Source organism: Trachurus japonicus, chromosome 22 (assembly GCF_045865225.1).
Source record: "Trachurus japonicus isolate A0001 chromosome 22, Traja_1.0".
Classification (NCBI taxonomy): Eukaryota; Metazoa; Chordata; class Actinopteri; order Carangiformes; family Carangidae; genus Trachurus; species Trachurus japonicus.
In genome coordinates, this window is record NC_140928.1 from 26,925,637 (window position 1) to 26,947,730 (window position 22,094).

General features: G+C 44.4%; 1 protein-coding gene across 2 annotated transcripts in view; it reads right to left on the reverse strand.

Moving 5' to 3' along the window:
• LOC146964192 (formin) overlaps positions 1–22,094 on the reverse strand; it is a 54,627-nt gene that overhangs the window by 20,972 nt on the left and 11,561 nt on the right. The window contains exons 1-12 of one of the 2 annotated variants that reach the window (XM_085767484.1): positions 19,403–21,545; positions 19,120–19,240; positions 17,499–17,560; positions 15,140–15,864; positions 12,664–12,805; positions 6,117–6,204; positions 2,438–2,499; positions 2,123–2,211; positions 1,146–1,275; positions 899–1,045; positions 735–794; positions 527–647 (exon numbers count right to left, since the gene is read on the reverse strand). In XM_085767484.1, the coding sequence (XP_085623610.1) occupies positions 527–647; positions 735–794; positions 899–1,045; positions 1,146–1,275; positions 2,123–2,211; positions 2,438–2,499; positions 6,117–6,204; positions 12,664–12,805; positions 15,140–15,864; positions 17,499–17,560; positions 19,120–19,240; positions 19,403–20,956 (3,301 nt within the window). In that variant the 5' untranslated portion in view covers positions 20,957–21,545. Of the gene's footprint in view, positions 1–526; positions 648–734; positions 795–898; positions 1,046–1,145; positions 1,276–2,122; positions 2,212–2,437; positions 2,500–6,116; positions 6,205–12,663; positions 12,806–15,139; positions 15,865–17,498; positions 17,561–19,119; positions 19,241–19,402; positions 21,546–22,094 lie in introns of those variants that run through there. The other variant, XM_085767483.1, reaches the window with a different exon arrangement.

A 22,094-nucleotide genomic window follows, 5' to 3' on the forward strand; every position in this document is an offset into this window, starting at 1 on the left:
GGAGAGCTGGGGAGCATATCTAATTGCTTTCATATGCCGTATTATTGGTTGATTTAAATAACCACAGACACCAGGGGCACTGGGGGGCATCGCCTTTAACCTCCGCGTGGCCCCGGCCAAGACTGACTGGCTGGATTGCTGCGTTACCGAGTGGCTCGGCGCCCAAGACGCTCCGAACACAGAGCACCAAAAGTGTGTTTGTCGGCCGGTTGTCACTGTGATATTTCTTCAATTAGCTGGAATTTGTTTTAAAGCGAAAAGAAATAAAGATGCTTCTTCTTTGCGGTGTGGCGACGACATGGATGTTAAGATACAAAATCTGGAAATGAGGAAAAGCTGCCTCAGGCCAGAATACACCCACAACCCACTCTGCTCAGGGTTCAGGATGCACATTTACATTTAAACCACTGTGGTGAAAGATGACAATTACACTACAATAAAACTGAGATGATCAAAGAAAAGATGTAAAACGTCACACACTGTCAGTATGTTGAATTAATTCATCAGACTACACAGTGGCTCCTACCAGTGAGGTCTCTCTTCAGCCTCCTGATGTCCTTGGTGAAGTCTTCAAATTTAACCTGAGCAGCCTGGAACAAATCCTGAGGCTCTGGCAGAGGGAACACACTCTTCTCTGTCCCAGCATGCTGAAACATAAAAAGTGTGTGAATGTGTTAAGGGGCAAAGTTTTCTAAGTGTGTAGCACTTTGTTTATTTGTCTGGCAGAGCCGTACCTCGTCAAAGTTACGCAGGTAATATAAAACCACATAATCCACCAGGTTCATTTTATTGTCCTGAGGGAGATACGGATACGAGCACAGTTACACTTAATGTTATACACTGATATATGACTTTTATTGTTCATGTTGATTTAGCTGGAGGTGTAAACGTGAGTTACCCTGCTCTTCACGTCCTTTAGTTTGGGGAGAATCTCCAGTCCAAAGCCATCAGCCTGACCTCTTGTCCTGTTCCCTCCATTCATGTAATTCCCAAAGGCCAAAACAAGACCCATGATATCCCGCAATGCGTCGCACTCTAGCAGCCCCTGACACACACACACACACACACAGTCTCTGGGTGAGAAAACCTTCACATAACCTAATGACACTTTTCAGAGGCAGTGTTTGTTGATGCGATGTTCTCACTTTGCAGACATTGGAGATGACCTCCATCTTGCGACGGACGGAGGAGATGGTATCACGGAACACTGACTGGAAGATGATGCAGTGGGCTCGGCCTGCGAAATCAGGAATCTGGGAGAGCTCATAGAGAAACCTGGAAAACAAAAGGGGAGGAGGAGCAGGGGGAGGTTGGGGAGGAGGATGGGGTGTGATGTGTTATGACAGAATTAAACAAAACGTCTAACAGGAAGAACTATTTCGGGGCCTTGGCAGGCCGGGGCTGAGTCAATGCTGGTGCTCGCAGGCAGGCGGAGGCAGCTGATAGTCATGAGCGCCACTGCTCGGCCGGGTTCGAGAGGTCCGCGGGGTCGGGTGGAGGGAAAAGCAGCGCGCGGTGCACGGAGACTGATCAAAGGTAGCTCTGGCCTGATGCGGGGCGACTTGTGTAAACAGTGCCGTGTCGGAGGGGAGCGGAGCGGTAACATCCTGTGTGATTAGGCCCTGCTGATGGAGGTAGACGCTGAGTAGGGATGACTCAGGCAGCCTTAGTGACAGCTCTGGTCAAACATGGAAATAGGAAGGGCAGGCGGAGCGGCACTGCTGGGTCCAGACCTCGTTAACTGGCCCGGACTACTTAACCCTGACAGGAACTACCGATGTTCATTAAAGCATATGTTTGCCTTGCGCAGCGGGAGAAGATTAGATTTTTTTTCTCCCCAATATATACAGTGCATAACATAAACTGTGTGTCTATGATTTAATTAGTTTGACTAATAATTATTTCAACAATGAATGACTAATATTTATTCATTTTTAATTGCACAAATTTGAGCAGCCGTATTCTGTGGAGTCTAATTTAGCTTTTAATTCATCTTGTCGGTTGCACCATGCACATCAGTGCAGGCAGAATCAGAATCATCAATCAGTAAGGAAACACAGCTTAATTTGTCTAATAAATACAATACAGATGATGCATAATGTTGGAACTGAAGTGATCTTACTGTTCAGGTTTGTCCAACAGTTTGACTTCATCTTCTTTGGACTTCTCGTAATGTCTCATTATCTTGTCCATCTCATCACTGGTCGCCCTCTGTCAAAGAGTGACACCAATCAACAACAGTCCACAATAAAGGCTGACACAGGTAAATATGTTCAGTACAGTAATGATAAATCTAGATGCTAAAAAAACTAAACTCATTTGCACAGATAATTAGCAACACACTCAAAACAGTACGCTCTCATGTCCTCATGTTAAATCCTGATCTTTCTCTACTTCTTCACCATCATGCCACCCAGACTTCTTCCTTCATACTTACATTTTCATATAAAGCCTCAATGGTCTCCAAGTCCACCACAGAGTTGTCCACAGTAAGAACCGCTGGAACAGTAAAGATATTCATTAGAAACAGTCCAAAACACGCTGCCTTTCAAGTGCTGCCAGCGCAAACTTGTTTTCCTGTCTTGGGATGTAAACTCACGATAATACCCATGCCCTGTAATTTTGTTAAACATTGGCTAATAAAACATTGTATTTGTGGCAAACTATATGTAAGACATGTTATATATTGTAGAAGAATTAAATAGTGTTGGCCAAATCTGAACATATTTGGCATAAAAAAATGTTTTTTAAATCAGGGAGCTACTTGTACAGTAACTGCACCAAAAAGCCACACATCAGCAACGCATCAGTCAATTACCATGTAGTTGAATTATACACCCAATTTAGAAGATTAGCTTGGGGTGGTGAAGCTGGAAGTGTGGCCCAGGCTGTGGGGGCAGAGCTATGTGGGGCAGGCTGGGTCTCAGCCCACAGAGGGCCGACATGGCTCTCCTTCCCTCTGGAGAAAACAGACAAACCCCTCAAAACAAGAAGCTGAAAACTGCTTAACAACTGGGGCCACATGTAGAACCACCACAGCCCGCTGTGATGGTTTCAGAAAGAGGCAGGAGAAGGTAAGCTGAGGGGGGAAACAGGGAATGCAAGTGGGGGGAGAGGAAGGAGGTGTGTGAATGCTGGCAGAGGTGGTGATTTAGACACTTTGACCACGAGGCTGCATGTTTGTTTAGCTTTACTCAAACAGTAAAAACCAAAGCGCGCATGGAAGGCAGGGAGCGGAGGACGCCACACAAAGAGAAAGTGACTCCTGTTCTGTGTCTGAGAGGTGTCACAGGTTTACAGCTTGGTGAGGGGGGGGGGGGGGCATCCAGAGCTCCTGGATCAGCTGACAGTGTCCTGGCTGGTGTCAGCCGAGCAGGCCCACACGACAACGGCACGGTTAATTTATTCAGGTTAAGTATAGTGTTACAAAGTCAAAGCACCTAACCTCCACACTGAGTTATTGCAGTACTTCTGTATCACACTGCATTAATTTTTAGCTAGACATGCCTGATAAAATGTTACTTTTACTGAATAATAGGAAAAAAGTACTTCATTCATGTCAGTTACTCTGCCCCACAATGCCTAACTTTACATTAGCCTCGTCACTTTAGCAAACAGCACTTTAATTAGCACTGTAGCACTTTATAACTGTTCTGTAATATTTTGGTCCCCTCACTTCTTTGGTTAGGTAACTGGTGGTCTACGTATGTTGTTCATGTCATATATGTTTGTGTAAGATGTCAAGGTGTACCATGATGCATTGTTTTATTGTCGTAGTCCTGCCTCTTATACTTTTATCTTCATTGTTTTTATGTCTAACATCAACCTGCCAATGGGACTGGGGATGGAAATTAGCCACTTGGCTACAATTCCACATATTTACACATCAGTGTTCATCAATATCTACTGTTCCCATTTAAAAATAAATAAATCTAAAATAAAAAAAATAAACGTATAAACACTAATGTCAAACTGCAATTTTTCCTAAATAACACAGAGAGACAGACAAAGGTAAAGTCTAACGTAACAGTAGCACAAGAAGAAAAAGGTCATACAGTCCAATATAGTCTAATCTACCGTCACATGCAGCAAAAACTCAGGTTACACTGAGGTTACATTATCTTAAGGTTGAATAGGATTCAATTTTGTTCTTCTTTTTTTTCTTTCATTCATTCATTTATCTTTTCAAGGTCACAGGTGCTAATCCCAGTTGACATTGCATTAGCTGGGATTTTTTCTTTTTCCTGTTAAAACAAAATTTATAGAATAAACACAAGGACGTTTGGATTTGGAAATTTCAGGTAGAAAAACATACAACTGTAAAAGTGGAGTTTTTAGCAAAAAGAATAATTCATTAATACATCAATCACTAACTTCTAACCCTATCATGTATGTTAGCACAAGCAAATGTACCAATGTGAACAACACAACACACCACGGCGCTGGTCACTGCTCCCAGCTAACAAGGTACTAATACTTTGCATTCTGCTTCCCAGCTGTTCCTGTTGCAGAGAAGCTGTCGATGTGGTCCCGATGTCTGGATCACAGAGAACGCTGGAGGTCCATTTCCTACATCTTATTAGAGTGGATTATTCAGTCCCTCAGCCATGCAGCCGTCAATCACACACCAAAGGGGGGCCTGCTCCAGCGTGCACAGGAGCACTCTGATCCGAGGGGAGCCGGATATCTCTCCACACCGACAGATCAAAGTCTGCCTGCCAACCGCCTCACACCCTCTCCTTCCACTTTTCACTCATCGGCTTTGGTGTGGAAGGAGGGGGGGGGTTGTGTGTGTGGTGTGAGAACATGTGTATGTGTGCGTGTGGTGAGGTGAGGTGTGGGGGAGAGCCTCCCTTTTGCCCTTGAACCATGGTGGCCCTTGAGGTCCCCCCCTCCCAGTCACTCCGGCGGGTGCAGTTGACCCCCTCTCTCTCTCTCTCTCCGTTAACCAGGGTGCTGCTTTCTCCGCTCCCCTCCTTCCCACTCTCTCCCTCCCTAGTAGCTCTAATTACATTACATGTCCCATGTCCTTTTAATTTGGCAACAAAGGGGAGGCAAGCAGGCGAGGCGAGGGACTAGAAGCCTTAGAAGTGCTTATTAAGGTGCTGTCCTTCATTGTCAAATTCAAGTTGTCCAATTTCACATTCACCTCCCATTAAGGCCGAAGGAAGCGGCCTCACGCTGGGTGTGATCGGGCCTTTTTAGCAAAGCGCCTCCACACACTGACAATCAAACAGAGAGAACAGGGTTGATGTAAAAAAAAAAAAAAAAAGTCTAAACAAAATGGGCGTCCTGGTGCTGTGTGCTGTTTGGCTTGTGTTTGAGGTGGTTTTATGTGGCAGGGCAGTGTCTGCTAACTGCAGAAGGTGCTTTTGTACATGCTTAGATCATTAGTGGGGTGTCAGTCCCATTAGGCTTGTGGAAACCGTCACTGGCTACAATAAACAGATCTGCTGGCCGCATGCTCAGACTAGCAGGCGGCAGGCGCTCCCCGCCACAATCCCGGGACAGGACCAATTCCTGGCCCATCTACGCTGTCCCCAACACACATATTATGTGTTTACACAGACATACAGCCACTTTCACGCACACACACAGACACACACACGCCTGCATTTTCCGCAGAGCTACCAAGTATGCGATCAATCCAAGCAGCTCTTCATATGAAGAAGATGGCAATTTGATTTTAACCAGTGCCTGAGGGATTTGTGCAGCCTGACAGAAAAATGAAAAGCTGCTTTCATCCCGCTCGCATTTTGAGAAATCAAGACATTTTCTTTCCCATCGTAGTAACTGGAAAAATCATCCGTGTTCCACTTGAAACACAAATTAATCAAAAAAAGTGTCTCTGGCTACAAATTAGTAGCTGTCAACTGGTGGGAAATTATTGTCCGCTGCAGGGCTCTCCACACTATCTCTTCCCTAAAAATAACTCCATCTGCATTTCATCACGAGTCATCCTCAATTTATTGTTAAATGGGACTGTAAATTCACTTTATTACTGTACAACCTAAATAACAGCTCCTTCCTTGAAAGGGATCAAAATGATATCATACTGTACTGCGCACAAGCTTCTGGAAAAGTTCAACGGCCTAAGATCAGAAAATGTTTTTCACCTTGCTGAATGTCTTTCATCTCCAGATGCAGGCTCGATAAGAGGATGCCAACTGCTTGCGAGCGCTTCCCATCCAGCAGCTTGATAATCTGAAGACAAAAAACAGAAAAAGAAAAAATCAAACAGAATTCATGTTCATAGAGTATTTGGAATTTAAAATCAGTGCGCAATTCATTTCCCAAATTGATTTTATGTTATAATAAAAAAATAACTAACATTATTCCTGCTAATTACATTGCAAACTCATTGTTCCACACAGTTTTCCATGTCATTACTCTTCATACCTACCTTACCTCAATTATTCAAACACTGACAGAAGCAAACAGAGGAAAAGATGATGAATAAAAAGTTCATTTCAGTAACGAGGGGCCGAGTAAAAATCACTTAGTCACTTCCCCAGCTGTGGAAGCAGATGATAGATGATGAGCCTGACAGACTGCCTGAAGGCCCAGTGAGTCCAGAGCAGCCTGGGAATCATCTGGTTTGACCCAAACGACCAGACTAATCAACACACGTTGTCATAACCCATCACGGTGACGCAAACGACTGGGGAACGCGCCGCACGCACACACACACAAACACACACACACATAGCCGGGGACACATTTAGTCAAGTCACATCAATGAGGGAGCGAAGTTAAACAGCAAAGCACCTCCTCCGCTTTTGCCGAAGAACATGTGTGAGATATAATCAAAAAATATCAAGTCGTAGTGAAAGTACAAAGGCAAAAGTGGCACCATAAAAGGACAGTCTAGAAGAGCAAGGCAAGGAGAAGCAGGGCTTTTATAACAAACTATAAATTCACAGGATTTTTATTTGTGCCTACACATGGTCACAATTACTTATGACTGAATTAGCCGTAAAGCCAGAGAGAGTTTTGGCAAGGTAAAGCCCCGCTCTAAAAGTTAATGTGTCAGGCTTCTTCATTAGGTATTATGGCGTTGTCGGCTACTGGGCTGTCCAGTGGGAGCTGCAGAGCAGAAGCCTTAGAAGTGGGTATTGCATTACAGGGCGTTAGTGGGTGCCATGCTGCTTCCAGGTCTATTACCTGGATCACTGGGGATCTCCCACTCTGGGGACTTGAGACGGCTGAGTACCAGGCTTTCCCAACACCTCTAATTAACCACTTTGGACGGGCCACACTAAAAGCAGCCCAGAACCCTTCCCCGCTCACTGTGGCTGCAGAACTCGCCAATTAGCCTAAACTGTTAAGTTAAGGGGAGACACAACAGGTGAATAGGGAAAAAAATTAACTAACAGATATCACCATGAAACTTACTTAAATATTTTTTGTATTACAAGTTTTGTAAAATTTTATGTTTAAATATGTAAATGAGGCAATATCTAATGAAATACGCGCTATTTTGCATACATTTCTAGAACCGAAATCTGAACAATGGATAAAGCCACTTTCAAAATTCTTGTTTTATTTTGTTGAAATATTAGAGTCAGAAGTTTTTACAGAGGGGATTTTGGATATCTCTATTTATCACTCTGTAAATGAGAAAATACTGTCACAAGCCCTAAAAAAAATCTAATTTTGCCCTGTTTTTAGGAACAAAACGTTGTATAAATCAGGCTGTGAATGATATATCAACAAATCCCTCTGTAAAAACCTTCAGAATATAGACAGGAATAAAACTGGAAAAAAACTAATTTTGAGAAAACGGCCTTTAAAGACTTGTACTGTAAAATTCCATAGATTGTTAATGTAAATTGTACATCGTTTTATGATTGGTTGCAGATACAGAGGAAACAACAATTTTTGGAGCCTACATCATTGTTAAGGAGAGAGAGAGCTTTACATGATACCTGACATGACATGGGTCAGACAACAGGCACAGCACAGTATGACACAGTAGCATGTTCACTTGTGGTGAATTTAGGAGAATTCTACTGATAATAGAAGACAAAATGAAGTAAAATAACCACCTTAATGTGGATTTTCTACCATTTTTTTCAACTTTTATGAAAGAATACATGTTCAGGAAGAAAAATTGCCCAAAATCTCAAAATTGATCAGTGCATGAAAAAACTGTGTTTTTGTCTGTAGTGTCTCGCCCTAATGAGAAAAGACAACTGATGCTGGACGCTTGGCCGCAGACACGCAAAACAGTTTGGGGTAAGTGGGCTGCGATGCTGATGCTGACACTGACGAAGCCAGCTGCTCCCTCCTGTTTACAAAAAGACAACTGGAGGCACTCTGAGGAGCTCATCTGAAAAACCGGGCGGACACTTGAATAACAGGTCAAAGGAAAGAGGGGGAAAAGAGAGAAAGCAAGCGGCCTAAGAAAATAAACAAAATGATGGAGGCAGACACCGGAGTGTCAGGAGGGGGGGGGGGAGGGGGTGAGGGTTTGAGCCGAAGCAGGTGGCTGATGTTAGGCAGCGAGGGGCAGGGCGATGCAGGTTCAGAGCCGAGCGGATAGTTTACACAGCGTCGGCCCAGCAGCCAGCCCGCTCCGTGGTGACTGTCTGTCTGACTATCTGTCTGGAATCACCCGGGCAGATGTTACAATAACAACTGGATCTGGACTTCCCATCAATAACCACCTACCATACGCTCAGCAACCCCGTCTCACCCAGCGGTGTTAATCTTACACCCACTCTCCCACGTCAGAGCCTGGGCTTCAAATATGTCTTTAATAAACGCAGCGTGATTTGCTCGTAAGTCATAACTTCCCATAAACTGGTTAAGGCTGCTGTTTGTTTAAGGAGATCCACTATGTATAAACTTGATACACGTCTGATTTATATGTGTGGAGGAAATTACACTTTTTTGTGTTTACTGATGCACATTTTTTCACACGCACACAAATTCAAGAGCGGATTCAGCTTGTCTGATTTCTTCATCTCCGTCGGCCTCCCTGCTCATTAGGGCTGGGAATCTTTTACTATCTCACGATTAGATTAGATTCTGATTTTTGGGGCTACGATTCGATTCAAAATCGATTTTCGATTCAAAACGATTTGATTCATGATGATTTCTGCTTCAGTCTGTCAGTGTGCAAAGGATCCTCATGATCTACTCCAGTCTGCTTTATAAGACAGAATGACTAAAGTGTCTTTTTCACATTTATTGAGTTTTAAACATTTATCCATGCTTAGATGGAATTGTTTAAACTGTTGCATAAAAGCAATATCACATATTGCTTAAGTAACAAAATTAAAAGTGCCTCTTTATTAAAAAGAATAGTGCAGTCAAACATGCTGCCTTTTAAATTCTAAGGAAATGGAGGCCGACAGCCAGCAGATTTGTTTCTTTCTTTCTTTTTTTAAATCGATTTTGGGACATTTTATATCGATTCTGAATCGTATTAAATGAGAACTGCGATTCTTATGTGAATCGATTTTTTGGCACAGCCCTACTGTTAATCCCTCCATCGAGTCATGCCCATCCTCTGCACCCCCCCAACTCCAATCCACACTCCTATAGGTGCCCTATCTTCATTGCCTCCTCTAGCCAGTGGAGTGGAGCCACATGCCTGCAATTATACCCCCGGTCCAGTCCGGTCCTCTCTGTTCTGGTCTGCTGGGGCGGAGGAGCTCTCTTCCATGTCATCTCCTCTGCTTTGATATGCTAATCAGCAGAGAGAGAAAGGATCCAGAGTAAACAAGAGCTTTGATTTTTCTATGGCACACATGATAGAGATTAACTGACTCATGTAGGCATCGGCTGCATGCCCCGAGTTGAAACTTTTTGGCATGAGGAGTTGTTGGAAAGCGGTGGAAGTGGCTCATATGCATAATGTACACACACATTCCAATCCCTCCCGCTCATCTCCTCTCACACACACACACACACACACACACTCACACACCTACCTCCACCGCCGCCCAAACCCGGGGGCTGTGGCGTTAGCATGATCTGGCAACACTTTCAGAGCAAGTGCATAATGACTCGTGAGGACGTGCTGTCAACACGCACGTGCACTCGAGCACACAGATACACAAAGAAACACACAACACTGGCAATATAACAGGCCAATTCTGTTCAGACCAATGTGTGCCGACCAGGTATAGCTGACAAGGTATTGGTAGTCACGCAAACGACCACGTTGAGGCCCCCAAACCTCCGGCCCCCTCACACACATTCATCAAGCCTCTGAAAAGTGACACTAAACCCACTCTGTAAACAAGTTCCTCACTACAACCTCTTTATTTAGCACCTTGCTCTCTAAACTGTGACCGACCACATGGGTGAACCGGGGAAAAACTTGTGAAGTATGCATTAATTTTTATTAGTTTTATAAATCTTCAGTTGCAAAAATTTATCAGAACTGTTTTTCAAAAATGATTAATCTCATATTACTAGAAATGTATTTGAAAAAAGTGAAGAATAACAAGTCTGGACACAAAAAGATGAATATTTTATGGTTTCTTGGCTGTCGGAGGTAAATTGAACATCTCCATGTGCTGAACTGTTGGAGAGCCAAGACCTGTAAAGACTTCATCGTGGGCTCCATGAGGATGATTCATAGATTAGTAGATTAATTAAGAAAGTAGGCATTTGTGAGAATAATTCTTATTTGCAGCTGTAAAATGTATGAATAACGACCCCAAATTATTGGAAATAGACAGAGGTAGTAAGAAAAGGCAGAACGGACGGGAGCAGCTGCGAAAATCTCTGTCTGGAATAAAAAGAGAAGGAGAATAAAGGAGGCGCAACAACAAGTGCAGCCGAAAAAAGATGCATGAAAATGAAATGTTTTGTACCTCAAAGCAATGCAAGAAAATGTGGTGTGACATCCTATCAAAAGCGTGTCTGGAAGTAACAGCTCACTGTGAAGCAGCAGCTGCAACAGGCAAGTGAAAAAAAAAACTGGTTTGATCTGAAATGTGTTGTTCATGACCGCTGCAGTCCTTCCAAAATATGACTCAGAAGGTTCGCGTTTGTAAAGCCTTTTAACTTTTAACTTTTAGTTAGCACTAAACCTTTACTTCCGATTCATCAGGGCCTGCAGTGGCCGACACATCATCTCCATTTTCATCATCACATTTCCTTTTTTCTAACTTCTCTTTCTTTCCAACCTCAATGATCCATGCCTCCTCTCCTCAGTTTAAACTAATCTCCAACCCCTCTCTTATTCCTCCCCGCTCTCCCCAGAAAATCTGTTTCTCCTCACTCCATGCCTTCTTATTTCTCCTCTGCCTCTCTCGCTTTCCCACCTTTTAACCAGCGGAACTTCTTGGAAGCCACCGTCAGCTGGTGATTGCAATGATTTCTCCCTCAAATGATTTCTCTCTCTTTATCTCCAAGTATAAACGTTCGGGGATAAAAAATGATTACGTAAACAAGTTTCTTTTATTTTGACGACCTTTTCAGTGAGTTGGAATTCTGAGCGGGTTGAAAACAACCATGCCTTTTTGCGTATTCACTTTCCCTCTTTAATCGTAGAGTTGGACGCCGACTGCTCTCCCTGGCTTTAAACACAGACCTTTATATTAAATATAAGACTCCTGTATAATCAAAGTCCTGTTTACACAAAATGTCTAAACACAGATAGAAACCTCAGCCAGCGTATCACACAGGTCTTTTTCTCATATAAAAAGACACTGAATGCTCTGTTGGACGTTGCATTTTTTTTTTTTTTGATAGAAATTAGTTTCAACAGTGTTTCCATTAGTGGGGTCAACATCTCTCAGGCTGATGTAAGCCCAGACAGGAGACAGTTGGCAGGGCTTGTGTCTGGATGTGGCTGTCTGACTTGGATCAAATGTTGGACAGTTTGCTGCCTTAGAGTGACCAGACTGAGGAGAGAGATCTGAGGATGGAGATCAAGGACAGAAGAACACACACATATCCACTAACACACACACACACACACACACACACAGTCCGTGGCCCTCTGGAGCGGAGTGGAGCCTTGAGAAATTGATCAGAACAGGGGATGTGTATGGATTTAGAGAGGACAGACGAGGGCAGTGGCCGGTTTTTAACTGCTTGGACGCCACAGCGAGGACCACGAGGCGGGCCAGGATGCTGACGCGGCGCTGGCTTGCAGCGCGAGGTGCAGAGTTGCAGCATTTGACAAGACATCAACAAGTGTGTCTCTGGAGGGGAAGGGGGACGGTGGATCAATCTGGCAGAAAGTGGAAAACAAACTTTGAAGCCTGCCCAGGAGGGGAAAAAAACAACACGATCCCCAAGCCCTACCTACATTACAATCCTGCACAGTTAGGGTAGTTTGCCAAGGGAAAAAAAAGAGAAAACTCAAGGGAGTAAAACTCATAAACTGATAGCCTGTGTTGGCCCAAAGCAATACCTGGCAACAGCCTGGAGGAGGACCTGATGAGAGGCACAATCCATTTCTTTCCGGTTCACCTTTTGTTATTTCTTACTTTGATTTATTATTGAACATGACAGCGGCCAAAAAGCTCCGTTCCAAACAAAGCCAGATATGAAAGCACACTAAACAACGCCCTCAGGTGGCTGCAGCGGGAGACTAAACCATCAGGATGACCTTCAACTGCAAACACATCAGGGAAAAAACCGAGATGAAGAAGATGATAAAAGGCCAAGCTGAGGACGAGCGAGTGAACGTACCTTCTTTGTCTTGGCTTTCTTCTCGTAGGTGTCCGACAGCGGTTTCTTCTTGGGCTGTAGCGTGGCCTTGGAGAAAAGATCCTCAAACTCATTGGTGTTGAGGATGTTGGGCTCCTCCAGAGACCCCCACAGTGTGTTGTTGCTGGAAAAAAAGAAGTAAAACCATGAGTCTGTGGTCTGTTTGATCATTTCTTAACATACATCAGTGCATTTAAACCGGGTTACAGGGTGTAAAAGATTTGATCACAGCCATGATGACAGGCCGGTGGCTCCTAACGCAGGCTCGAAACATCTATGTTACTTGAGCTAAACAAATTGTGTGCTCTATTTGTGGAAGATTATTTGATGTTTATTCAATCTTCCCACTGTTTGCCATTTTCCATTTCGCCGTCCGACAAACACTTGGCAGGAAAGGCTGCGAAATCTCAGCTTTAAAAAGCACTGTTTATGAGCTAGGTGATAAAAATAACAAAAGTTTAAGACGAGGCTTGTTTCTGTAATAAAGGTCCATTTCCAGCAAACGGATGAGACCCGGGGAGGCGATGTTGTGTTTCAGAAGTTGCTGAGTAACATGGGAAAAACAAACAGAGACAAGAATAAGAACAAGAGGTGTCTAAAGTCAAGAGGATGTTCAGGAACTTCGCTGTTCACTGAAAACTCAACACATCTGTCTCCACTTTCCCTAAGAACACGGACAGACACGGTAAACGCTTCACTAACAAATAAACTTATTCTAAAGCGAGACTGTGGCATGATGACGTCTGTAATACACTGCACATGCCTAATTACTGCCTCGGCCTTTCCCCTCGCTCACACACAGGTCGTAATGTAATGACATTACTCAGGTCAGTCGTCCCGGGTCCAGGCCCATTTAATGTGAAAGACAACCTGGATACAACACATGAACACAGGCGCTGGCAGGCTCGTCATGGCTTAAATATCAGAACAATCAACTGCGCTGCCAGAGATCCAGCGAGGGTCAAGTAAGTCCAACTTTTTATGCATGCAATTGGCCTCCTGTTGCAGCCGAGAGAGTATTTATCTGGGGCAGCCAAGAGATTTTCGGTTGAGGACATAATGGCACTGTCCTGAAATCCTCTTTTTTTTTTTGCAGATATTGCACTCTTTTCTGAGAGGCCGGGGAAAATGAGTCCAGCATATAGCCTCCGATTCTGAGCAGCGGCGGTGCAGGAAACTTGCTCGGAAAAGAAAAATCACATCCAAACCCCAAGAGATCTTTCCATGCAAGACAACTTTCTAATTGACCAGCTTATGACTATAATTGAAAATCCCTCCCTCAAAGTTCCCTTTTTTTTTTGTAAATGAAATTTCGCAACCAAGTCTGTCATGTGTGCTGGGACTATTCTGCTTACATTTAGACAGCTGGCATCATTTCAAACACCCCCACAACTAAGAACCTCACACCATTAACAGTGATCACACAGCTGATCCAGCTACAGTTAAACATCTGACCCATTTAATGCCCCTTAACTTGGCCCTATACAGTTAAATTTATAGCTGACATGAAACTGCTCCAGTGTAGTCACTCAGTCCCCCCCCCCCCCCAGCACCGGCCGGGACGAGAGAGAGAGAGAGAGAGTGCGAACCACAACTCAGCTTCCCCCCACTAACCCAGCCATGGAAATACAAGGCCATAAAGCTGGAAGCCTGGCACTCTGAGGCAACAACCACAGCCACTGTAAATGGGCTGGATAATCTACTTGCAATTACAGAGTATCTGGATGCAGCCTTTAGATGTGGAAGCAATCATATCGCTGATATATGTCTGAACAAGCGCGAGTGTGACCCCATTAGACCGGGGTCAATGAAGCTTCATTAGCTCTGGGTAGTTTGTCCATCTCACACAGGGCTCTGTCATTTAGTCTTGTACTGCAGTCATCCCTAAATAACAACTGATTTTAAAACACCACCAGCGGTGTTGGGCATGTTACGTATAAAAAGTAATTAGTTATAGTTAGTAGGTACTTTCCCCAAAATGTAACTGAGTTACTAAATGATAAAAGTAACTAATTACCAGGAAAGGTAACTATTGCATTGCTTTTTTTTAAGTATATGTTTTGGGCATTTTTGCATTTATTTGATAGGATAGTTGAAAGAGACAGGAAATAGACACAGAGATGGAGAATGACATGCAGCAAAGGGCCGCCTGGTGCGGGATTCAAACTGGGGCTGACTGTAGCCTCTGCATATGGGGCGCTTGCCCAGTGCACAACACAACGCCCCATACTTTTTAAAAAATAAAATGCTAAAATATAACCCCCTAACCTCCCGTTTATCTGGAACTAACCAACTCACTCAGTACTCCTCCTCACAGGCAGGCCTTTTTCCAGCTATGTAATAAATGCTGTTATTCCCATCACTGACCACCAGTGACACACAGGTCAAAGCTGAACCGGGACACAGTGTGTTTTCTCTGTCTAATGAGACATACTGAGCTGTTATGTTGTATACTTACTTATTGTCCTGTATCTGGATCCTGGTCCAGTACAGAGGCTTCATGGGACAGGCCGGCTCCACGGCAGGCTTCCGTGGGGCCTGCTCCACTTTCTGGCCAAAACCAAACCCACCCATAGGCGGTGGAGGCGGAGGGCCAGAGCCCGGAGGAGGGGGAGGAGGGGGTGGTCCAGCTCCAGGTAGGCCGGGAGGGGGAGGTGGAGGGGGTGGCGGTGGCGGGCCGCCCCCTGGGAGAGGAGGAGGTGGCGGCGGCGGCGGCGGCGCTCCAGCGTTGCCTGGTAGAGGGGGAGGAGGAGGAGGGGCCGGCGGTGCTGAGACGCCTGGTGGGAGTGGAGGAGGTGGGGGCGGGGGAGGGGGTGGAGGTGGTGGGGCCGGTCCAGAAGCCCCCGGGGCCGTTTCGCCTTTGAGATTCAGACCGATGGAGTCTAGGTTGAGTTTCTTGGGCAGGCTCTGAGCCAGGCCGCCGCCCCCGCCCTCGCCCCCGCCCTCGCCCTCGCCCTCGGGGCTCCTGATGAAGCTCTCCCTGTCCGTCTGGATGCCCACGGTGCGGTTGGTCTTACTGGAGGGGTCGCCCGTCGTGGACACAGCGACGTCGCGGACCTCGCCGCGGTCCTGACTGATATTGTAAGACTTCTCTCTTCGCATCTTTGCGAGGATTCCCTCCAGCTGTGACAATGAGACGGCATGCTCTCCTCGCAGCTGGAAGATCTGAAGCTCGAGGTCAGACTTGAAAGAAGAGCAGATACAATGTCAGATAGAAAACTAACCCAGAGCATCACAAGCTACAACCACTTCCCACCACATAGTATGTCATAAAACCATATCAGGTGACTGACGATACATTAACAACTATTTCTCAAAAGGGGAAAACATGAAGGTGACTATTGGCTTAAATTTGACTATATTTATTTATTTCATCTTTGTTTTACACCTTCACATTACAGTTTCCCCCAATCTGAAGTCTGACTCTTGCTGTGAAAATCTGGTAACTGCCGTTTTCAGTTGACATTTCAAACAATAAAACACAATCCAACTGAAGCAAAGTATTGATTTGAGACAGAAAGGAAATCGTTTTGTAATAAATCGTACACATGTTCCTTATTAACTCATGTCAGTTTAGAAATAGCATTAGGCACGTTCCCACCCTTTCTTGTGGGCTGACTCAGCATTAGTCCTTTAAAGTTCGACGTCAAATTAAAGGCTTTAAGTAGACAGGCTGAGAAACCAATTCTGAGGTCAGACTTCTCAAGGAAACGGTCCATAAAGCAATTTATCAGTGGTACAAATTATGTAACATGACCAGAACTATGTTCCAGTTTCGTTTCCAAGGTTATACAGTAGGTTTTCAGTTGAAAAACACCTGTGAGACACCGTTCCAAACCTCTGCTTTTGATGAATTAAACACTGACACCTTTAAAAAGAATCTGGAACAAGCCATTATACTGGAGAGGAAAGAGATGTCCATCACAGAGCTGCATGTGGAACATTTGGAAGTTATAAAATCATAGATTATATATAAAATATGAAATTCTGGCATGTAGGGAGCTCTTTCAGAGTGGATTTTAATTGACACGGTATAGATTTACTAAGAGTTTGAGTCTGTTTTGATTAAATTTGTTTCACTTTTGGTATGAAAGTGGGTCACATTAAGAGTCAGATCAGGACTTTGCCCCATTACATTACAAACATACACATACACATACATAACATAAAAAAAGAAAAATGTTTTTACTGTTAAACTTATTCATACACAGCTATGATTTTATTTTTATTTTTCCTAACATATGTTATCATATATAACTACAGCTACATTTTATAATGTGACATTTTACTGTTCTATACAATTCCTCTCAGTTTGAACAAGTGCAAATAGAGGATTTTATTTTTACTTTAAAAATAAACTTAACAGATTGAATGATAATTTAAATTCAAAAGAATTACATCAAGATTACCTGGCGACGCCAAAACCTTTGACATCGGGAGGCTGGAGGTGCTGTGAGCAAATGCTCAACGGAGTGTGCACTGGCTAAATGAATTGCACACTAACATTTCATGCTGACTTAGTGCCATCTTGTGTTGAGGACGGCTAACTGCTATGACAGACTAGGTCCTCAGAAATGTAACTAATTTACATTTATGTCTCATGCACAGAAATTAATGCCAGAAACCCACTTCTCAGCTTGCCCTCATAAATCTTATGTTGTTCTTATGTTTCTGTTTTATGTTCTTCATATTGTCTGCCAGAATAGTCTCACTTCGCCCCCTTTAACTCATCTGCCCTCAGAGATTCCTGTTCTCATTTTCCTCCAGTGCACACCACGTTTTCACTCAGTGTTCGCTTCAGTCATATGAGGACTTACATGCATCCTGTCGAGCTCTTCCTTGCACTCTCTCTTCAGCTGCAAGAGGGCGGCCTGGTGCTCTGAAAGCAAGGAGAGAGTACAGATTCATTCTGTCGGCAGGTTTGATTGACTTTACATAAGTGTGGTGTCACGGCTCAGTGCTTCTGATTTACAGATTATGAGAGAGCGGTTAGAGTTATATTGCCAAAATACTGGCATGTTAAATCACCATCAAACTCATCTGTAAGACAAGGATCATTACAACATCATGATTTGTTGTCTCAGTGGCTGAATGCTAGAGAAGGGCGGGTAACCATATTTATCACTCGACCAACCAGTTTTAATTAGTCTAAACATAACATCAGAGTTAGGTCAAGACACATTTACACAAAAGCTTATCTGTTGTTATTGGATCAAGGAAGCAAAAACACATTTGTCACTTCATGTCTGAGATGTTACATTAAAACAGACTACAATGGAAACCAGGATACCACTCATTCTATACATATTTTATGGGTTGTGAACTATTAAATACACTACACCCATTAACTGCAAACACCACATGTCATTACTTTCATGAACGTGTTCTACTGCTTTCAGTTTTTAAGTATATTTAAACTCAAGACTAAAATCCACAGATGCAGGAGATGATCCTGTTTGCACAAACTCATCACTGACAACCTCTCCCACATGACTAGTGAATGAGGGTAATCAGTAACACTCCTCTGTGGTAATGATTAATCCAAGTTATTAGTACCAGGCCTTGAAAAACAACTCAAACTATTCTTGAGAGAAAGCATTATATATGAAATTAAACTTGATTAGAACCACGATCAAGGTTCATAAATGTGTGTTGGTCAAATGGTTAAAAACACAGAATGTTTGAAGGAGGTGTATATGATGTGTGCACACATGTGTTGGTTTATCTATGCGACACCATCTGGACTTTTGCTCTGCGTCTCAACTTTCACTTGCTACTCTTTTAGACAAGAGCAAAGCCCGATCTGTGGGTGCAAATCAGCAGAATAATCTCACTTGCTGGTCCTAATCTATCCTGGGGCCACGCCGCTGTGGCAACACAGTTTCACTGTATGCAGAGCATGAAGGGAAAACCTTTTTGCTCTGTAATTGAATCAGTCCATAGACAGCCATGTGTGCTTTTGACCTATTTGTGTGTCCTTGAGCCTTTAGAGAATAAGATTAAAAAGTTAGTGTGCTGCCCAAGAGTGTACTTGATTCCATTAAATGTTTTTACCCCCTTGACACCCATACATTTTGCCATGTGGCGCGACCTCACTGTACTGTATTTACTGTATAAATGAGTTTTGAGGACATCTTACATGCTGCAGAGCAAATTGCTCTGCAAGATTTGTCTCAGAGGTTCAGAGTAATGTACACAAGGGTTTGATAATGGTGACTTCACCTTTGGCTTAAGTGTTTTAGTCTTAAGGCTTTAACAAAGTCAAACATCCTACAAATAAGAACCATTCAAAACACACCAAGATGCTATCTGCAATTATCCTTATCCAGAGTCAATCTGTGTGGGGTGTGTCGTGTAAGCTTGACTGACATCTTCCTATGTCAGCACTCCTGGTCTTAGAAGTAAATACAGGCAACACAACAAGCCTGAGGTTCTTACCTGCCTCGGTGTACTTGAGCCCCACCTTCTCCTCCTCATCTTTAGGTTTGGGTGGAGGCCACACAGCCTGCAGCCGCCCTGGAGTCCGGTCCTCGCTGTCTGCTGGGGATGTGACTTCCGTCTGTAGGGAGGGAAACATTAATTAGTACAGGGGTAATAACATTAATATTCTGATTTAGGGTGGCTGTTTATCTCCAAATAACGTGTTTTCTTATGTATTTGGAAATTGACGCACCCCGTGTTTAATTAAAACATGTGTCATCAAAAGTTATTCAGTACATACACCATCCTCTATGGGGCTACAGGCTTCCTTCACTGGAGATTTGGAAGTTTTCTCAAAAATGGACCTCAGACTTTCCTTGTCATTTTTGAATTTCCTTTTCACTGCCTCCAAATCCACGTCCTCTGCTTTGTCCTTTGTGGTTGTTTTGGGGCCAAAGATGTTTTTGAAAGTTTCGTAGGCCAGGTCTGAGGTTTTCTTTCTTTCAGGTGTGGATGTAGGAGTTTCTGGGACTGATGGTTTCTCTTCATCCAGAACCTCTGTTGAAGTTCTCTTCTCAGGCTCTTTTTGGCTGAGTTTGAGATCAGCATCCTGCCCATGATGATCTGAGCGCTTGGTCTGACTGTGGCTGTCTTTGTTAAGCAGGTGACTGAGCTGTCCAAATACAGTGCTTTTAGTGTCCGAAACAGGTTTCGGCTCTGGGTGTTTTTTGGCTGGAGAGGGCGTCTTCTGCTCAGGCAACTGCTTGGCTTTGTTGACGGTCTTCTTCAGGCTGAGCAGGGCCAGCTCAGCATCCTTCTCCCTCTGCTTGATCTCTGACACTGTCTCCCTTTCTTCACCCACTGCTCCTTTCTTCAGCACCCTCAACCCACTGAAGAGAGCCGGCATCTGGAAGGAAGGGGATGAGGAGAGCGTTGTGCCGCTGGACGGCGATGAGGTAACGGAGGGTATGACAGCTGATGCTGAAGGTGTGTGCATTTCAGGTGTCGTAAGAGACATTCTGTGCGGTGAAGTCGGACTGGTACTTATCCGGGTATCTTCTGGAGGCTTTTCGGGCGTGGATGATTGCAACGTGGGCGTCCTAACACCAGCAGTGTCTGATTGCTCCTCCGGACCAGTGGACGATTGGATGAACGCTTCAGGAGTCGTAGGACTGGAGTTAACTAGTGTCTCCTCCTTTGGTGTACTACCGGTATATAAATCTTCTACCGGCTTGGATGGAGACACCATGGCAGCATTATAACCTGCAGCCTCTGGAGTATGGCATTCAGGGATGATAGAAGAAACAGACTGACCATGATCTAATCTACCATCCTCATCGCTCTGATTTGTTCCAATGTCAGTGCAGCCATCTTCCTGTTTGGAAACAGATGACAGAGATGTCCTAGTCCTGTTAAGAAACTTCTCGGAATACAGAATAGCTTCAACGCGGGATCTCTCTGAAAATCTGTGTGTTTTGAACATGGGCAATTTGTATTCCTCAGTGCTGTGCTGTAGCTGGTCTCCACCGCCATGGTCCACTGTGTTATTGTCCTCCTGAGGTAAGCTGGTGCTCCCGTAGGAAGACACCTCGTCCTCGTTTTCTGTGTCACTATACGTTTCCACCTTAGTGACGTGGACCAGGTCTGGGTCAGCATGGGCGCCAGTTGCTCCTGTATCTATTCTGTCTTGACCACCTTCTGGAGGAGGATCTTTGCCATCTGGGAACTCCTTATAGGACATGAGCACGGCCGCGTGTGGATATCGATCGCGGGTGAAGAAGCTGCTGAAGACATTCCGTAAGGAACCAGCAGACTGCCTTCCCTGTTCCTCTGAGTTATTGCTTGCACCGTCCATTTTTGCTCAAAGTGTCACATCAGCTGAGAGCAAGGAGACGTAAACCATAACAGCATCAGTTCAGAATGTCGTAAAAGCTCTTATTCCACCTCCTCCATTGGCTGGGAACAAAAGGCCTTTGTCTGGGCAAAATTTCCCAGCTCCTCTTACCTTCCTGAGGATGGTGCTGGTTGTAACGACACAATCCCGTCACCTTGTTTACTGATGAACAGGTTGCATCTAGCAGCCTTTTACAAGATCACATAAACTCCACTACTGACTGGATGTTGACAGCAGTGCACCTCAGTCTCCTCTGTGTGAGCACGATTCCCATGACGCTGCAACTGAAGTGAAGCTGCTCAGTGGCTGGAAGCATGTCCCTCTGTAATCTCCCTGGGAGAGCAAGAGAACAGAGTTCACTTGCCGTTCACAAAAGCATTTCCAAATGTTCCGACAAGCCGAGCGGTGTTATCCGTACAAGTCGTGTACTGTCCTTCTCTAGGTGGACTCGGTTGGACTTCTCTGTTGAGTTTGTCTTCTTTAGCATGTCTCTCTCACTCAACAGGAGAGCCCTGTGTGCTGTTGTGTGAGGAAAAAAAACTCTCAGGTTGAAAAGGAAAAAAAGTGTCTCACTGGTCTGGCCAGTCTGAGGACGTCTCCCTTCAGGTCCCTCCCTTCCTGGGAGGGGACCTGCAGAGCCCGGCACCACAGGTGTCTGATTACCTCTGCTCACTTCCGTAAAATGGCTGCAGAGGTAACAGCGTAAACACAGAGGAGAGGCAAGCATGTGGTCAGGTGGAGAGCAGCAGCGGGTTCATGTAAACCAGCGTTGCACCATTAAGCAGTGAGCTACTGCAACACAAGGCTTAGCAAGCGGTGATTAGGCAGCATGGCTACAGCCAGCCCCGGCTAACAGGCTCAGTGCTCAGCTCATGGACTCTCAGACTGAACAGGAGTTCATCTGATTCCCTTCCCTCAAACATAACTTTATTTCAATATACTGAGCTGTGACAGTTGGGATGCAGACTGGAGGTTCAGTTTAGATGTCATAGATTGTGAAGAGGTTCAACAGGTTTAGCTAAGACCAGAGGGAGGAACACTAGACCAGTTTTTGTGAGAAAAAAAATGAAATTAGATTAAAAAAAATAATGAGCCCTAA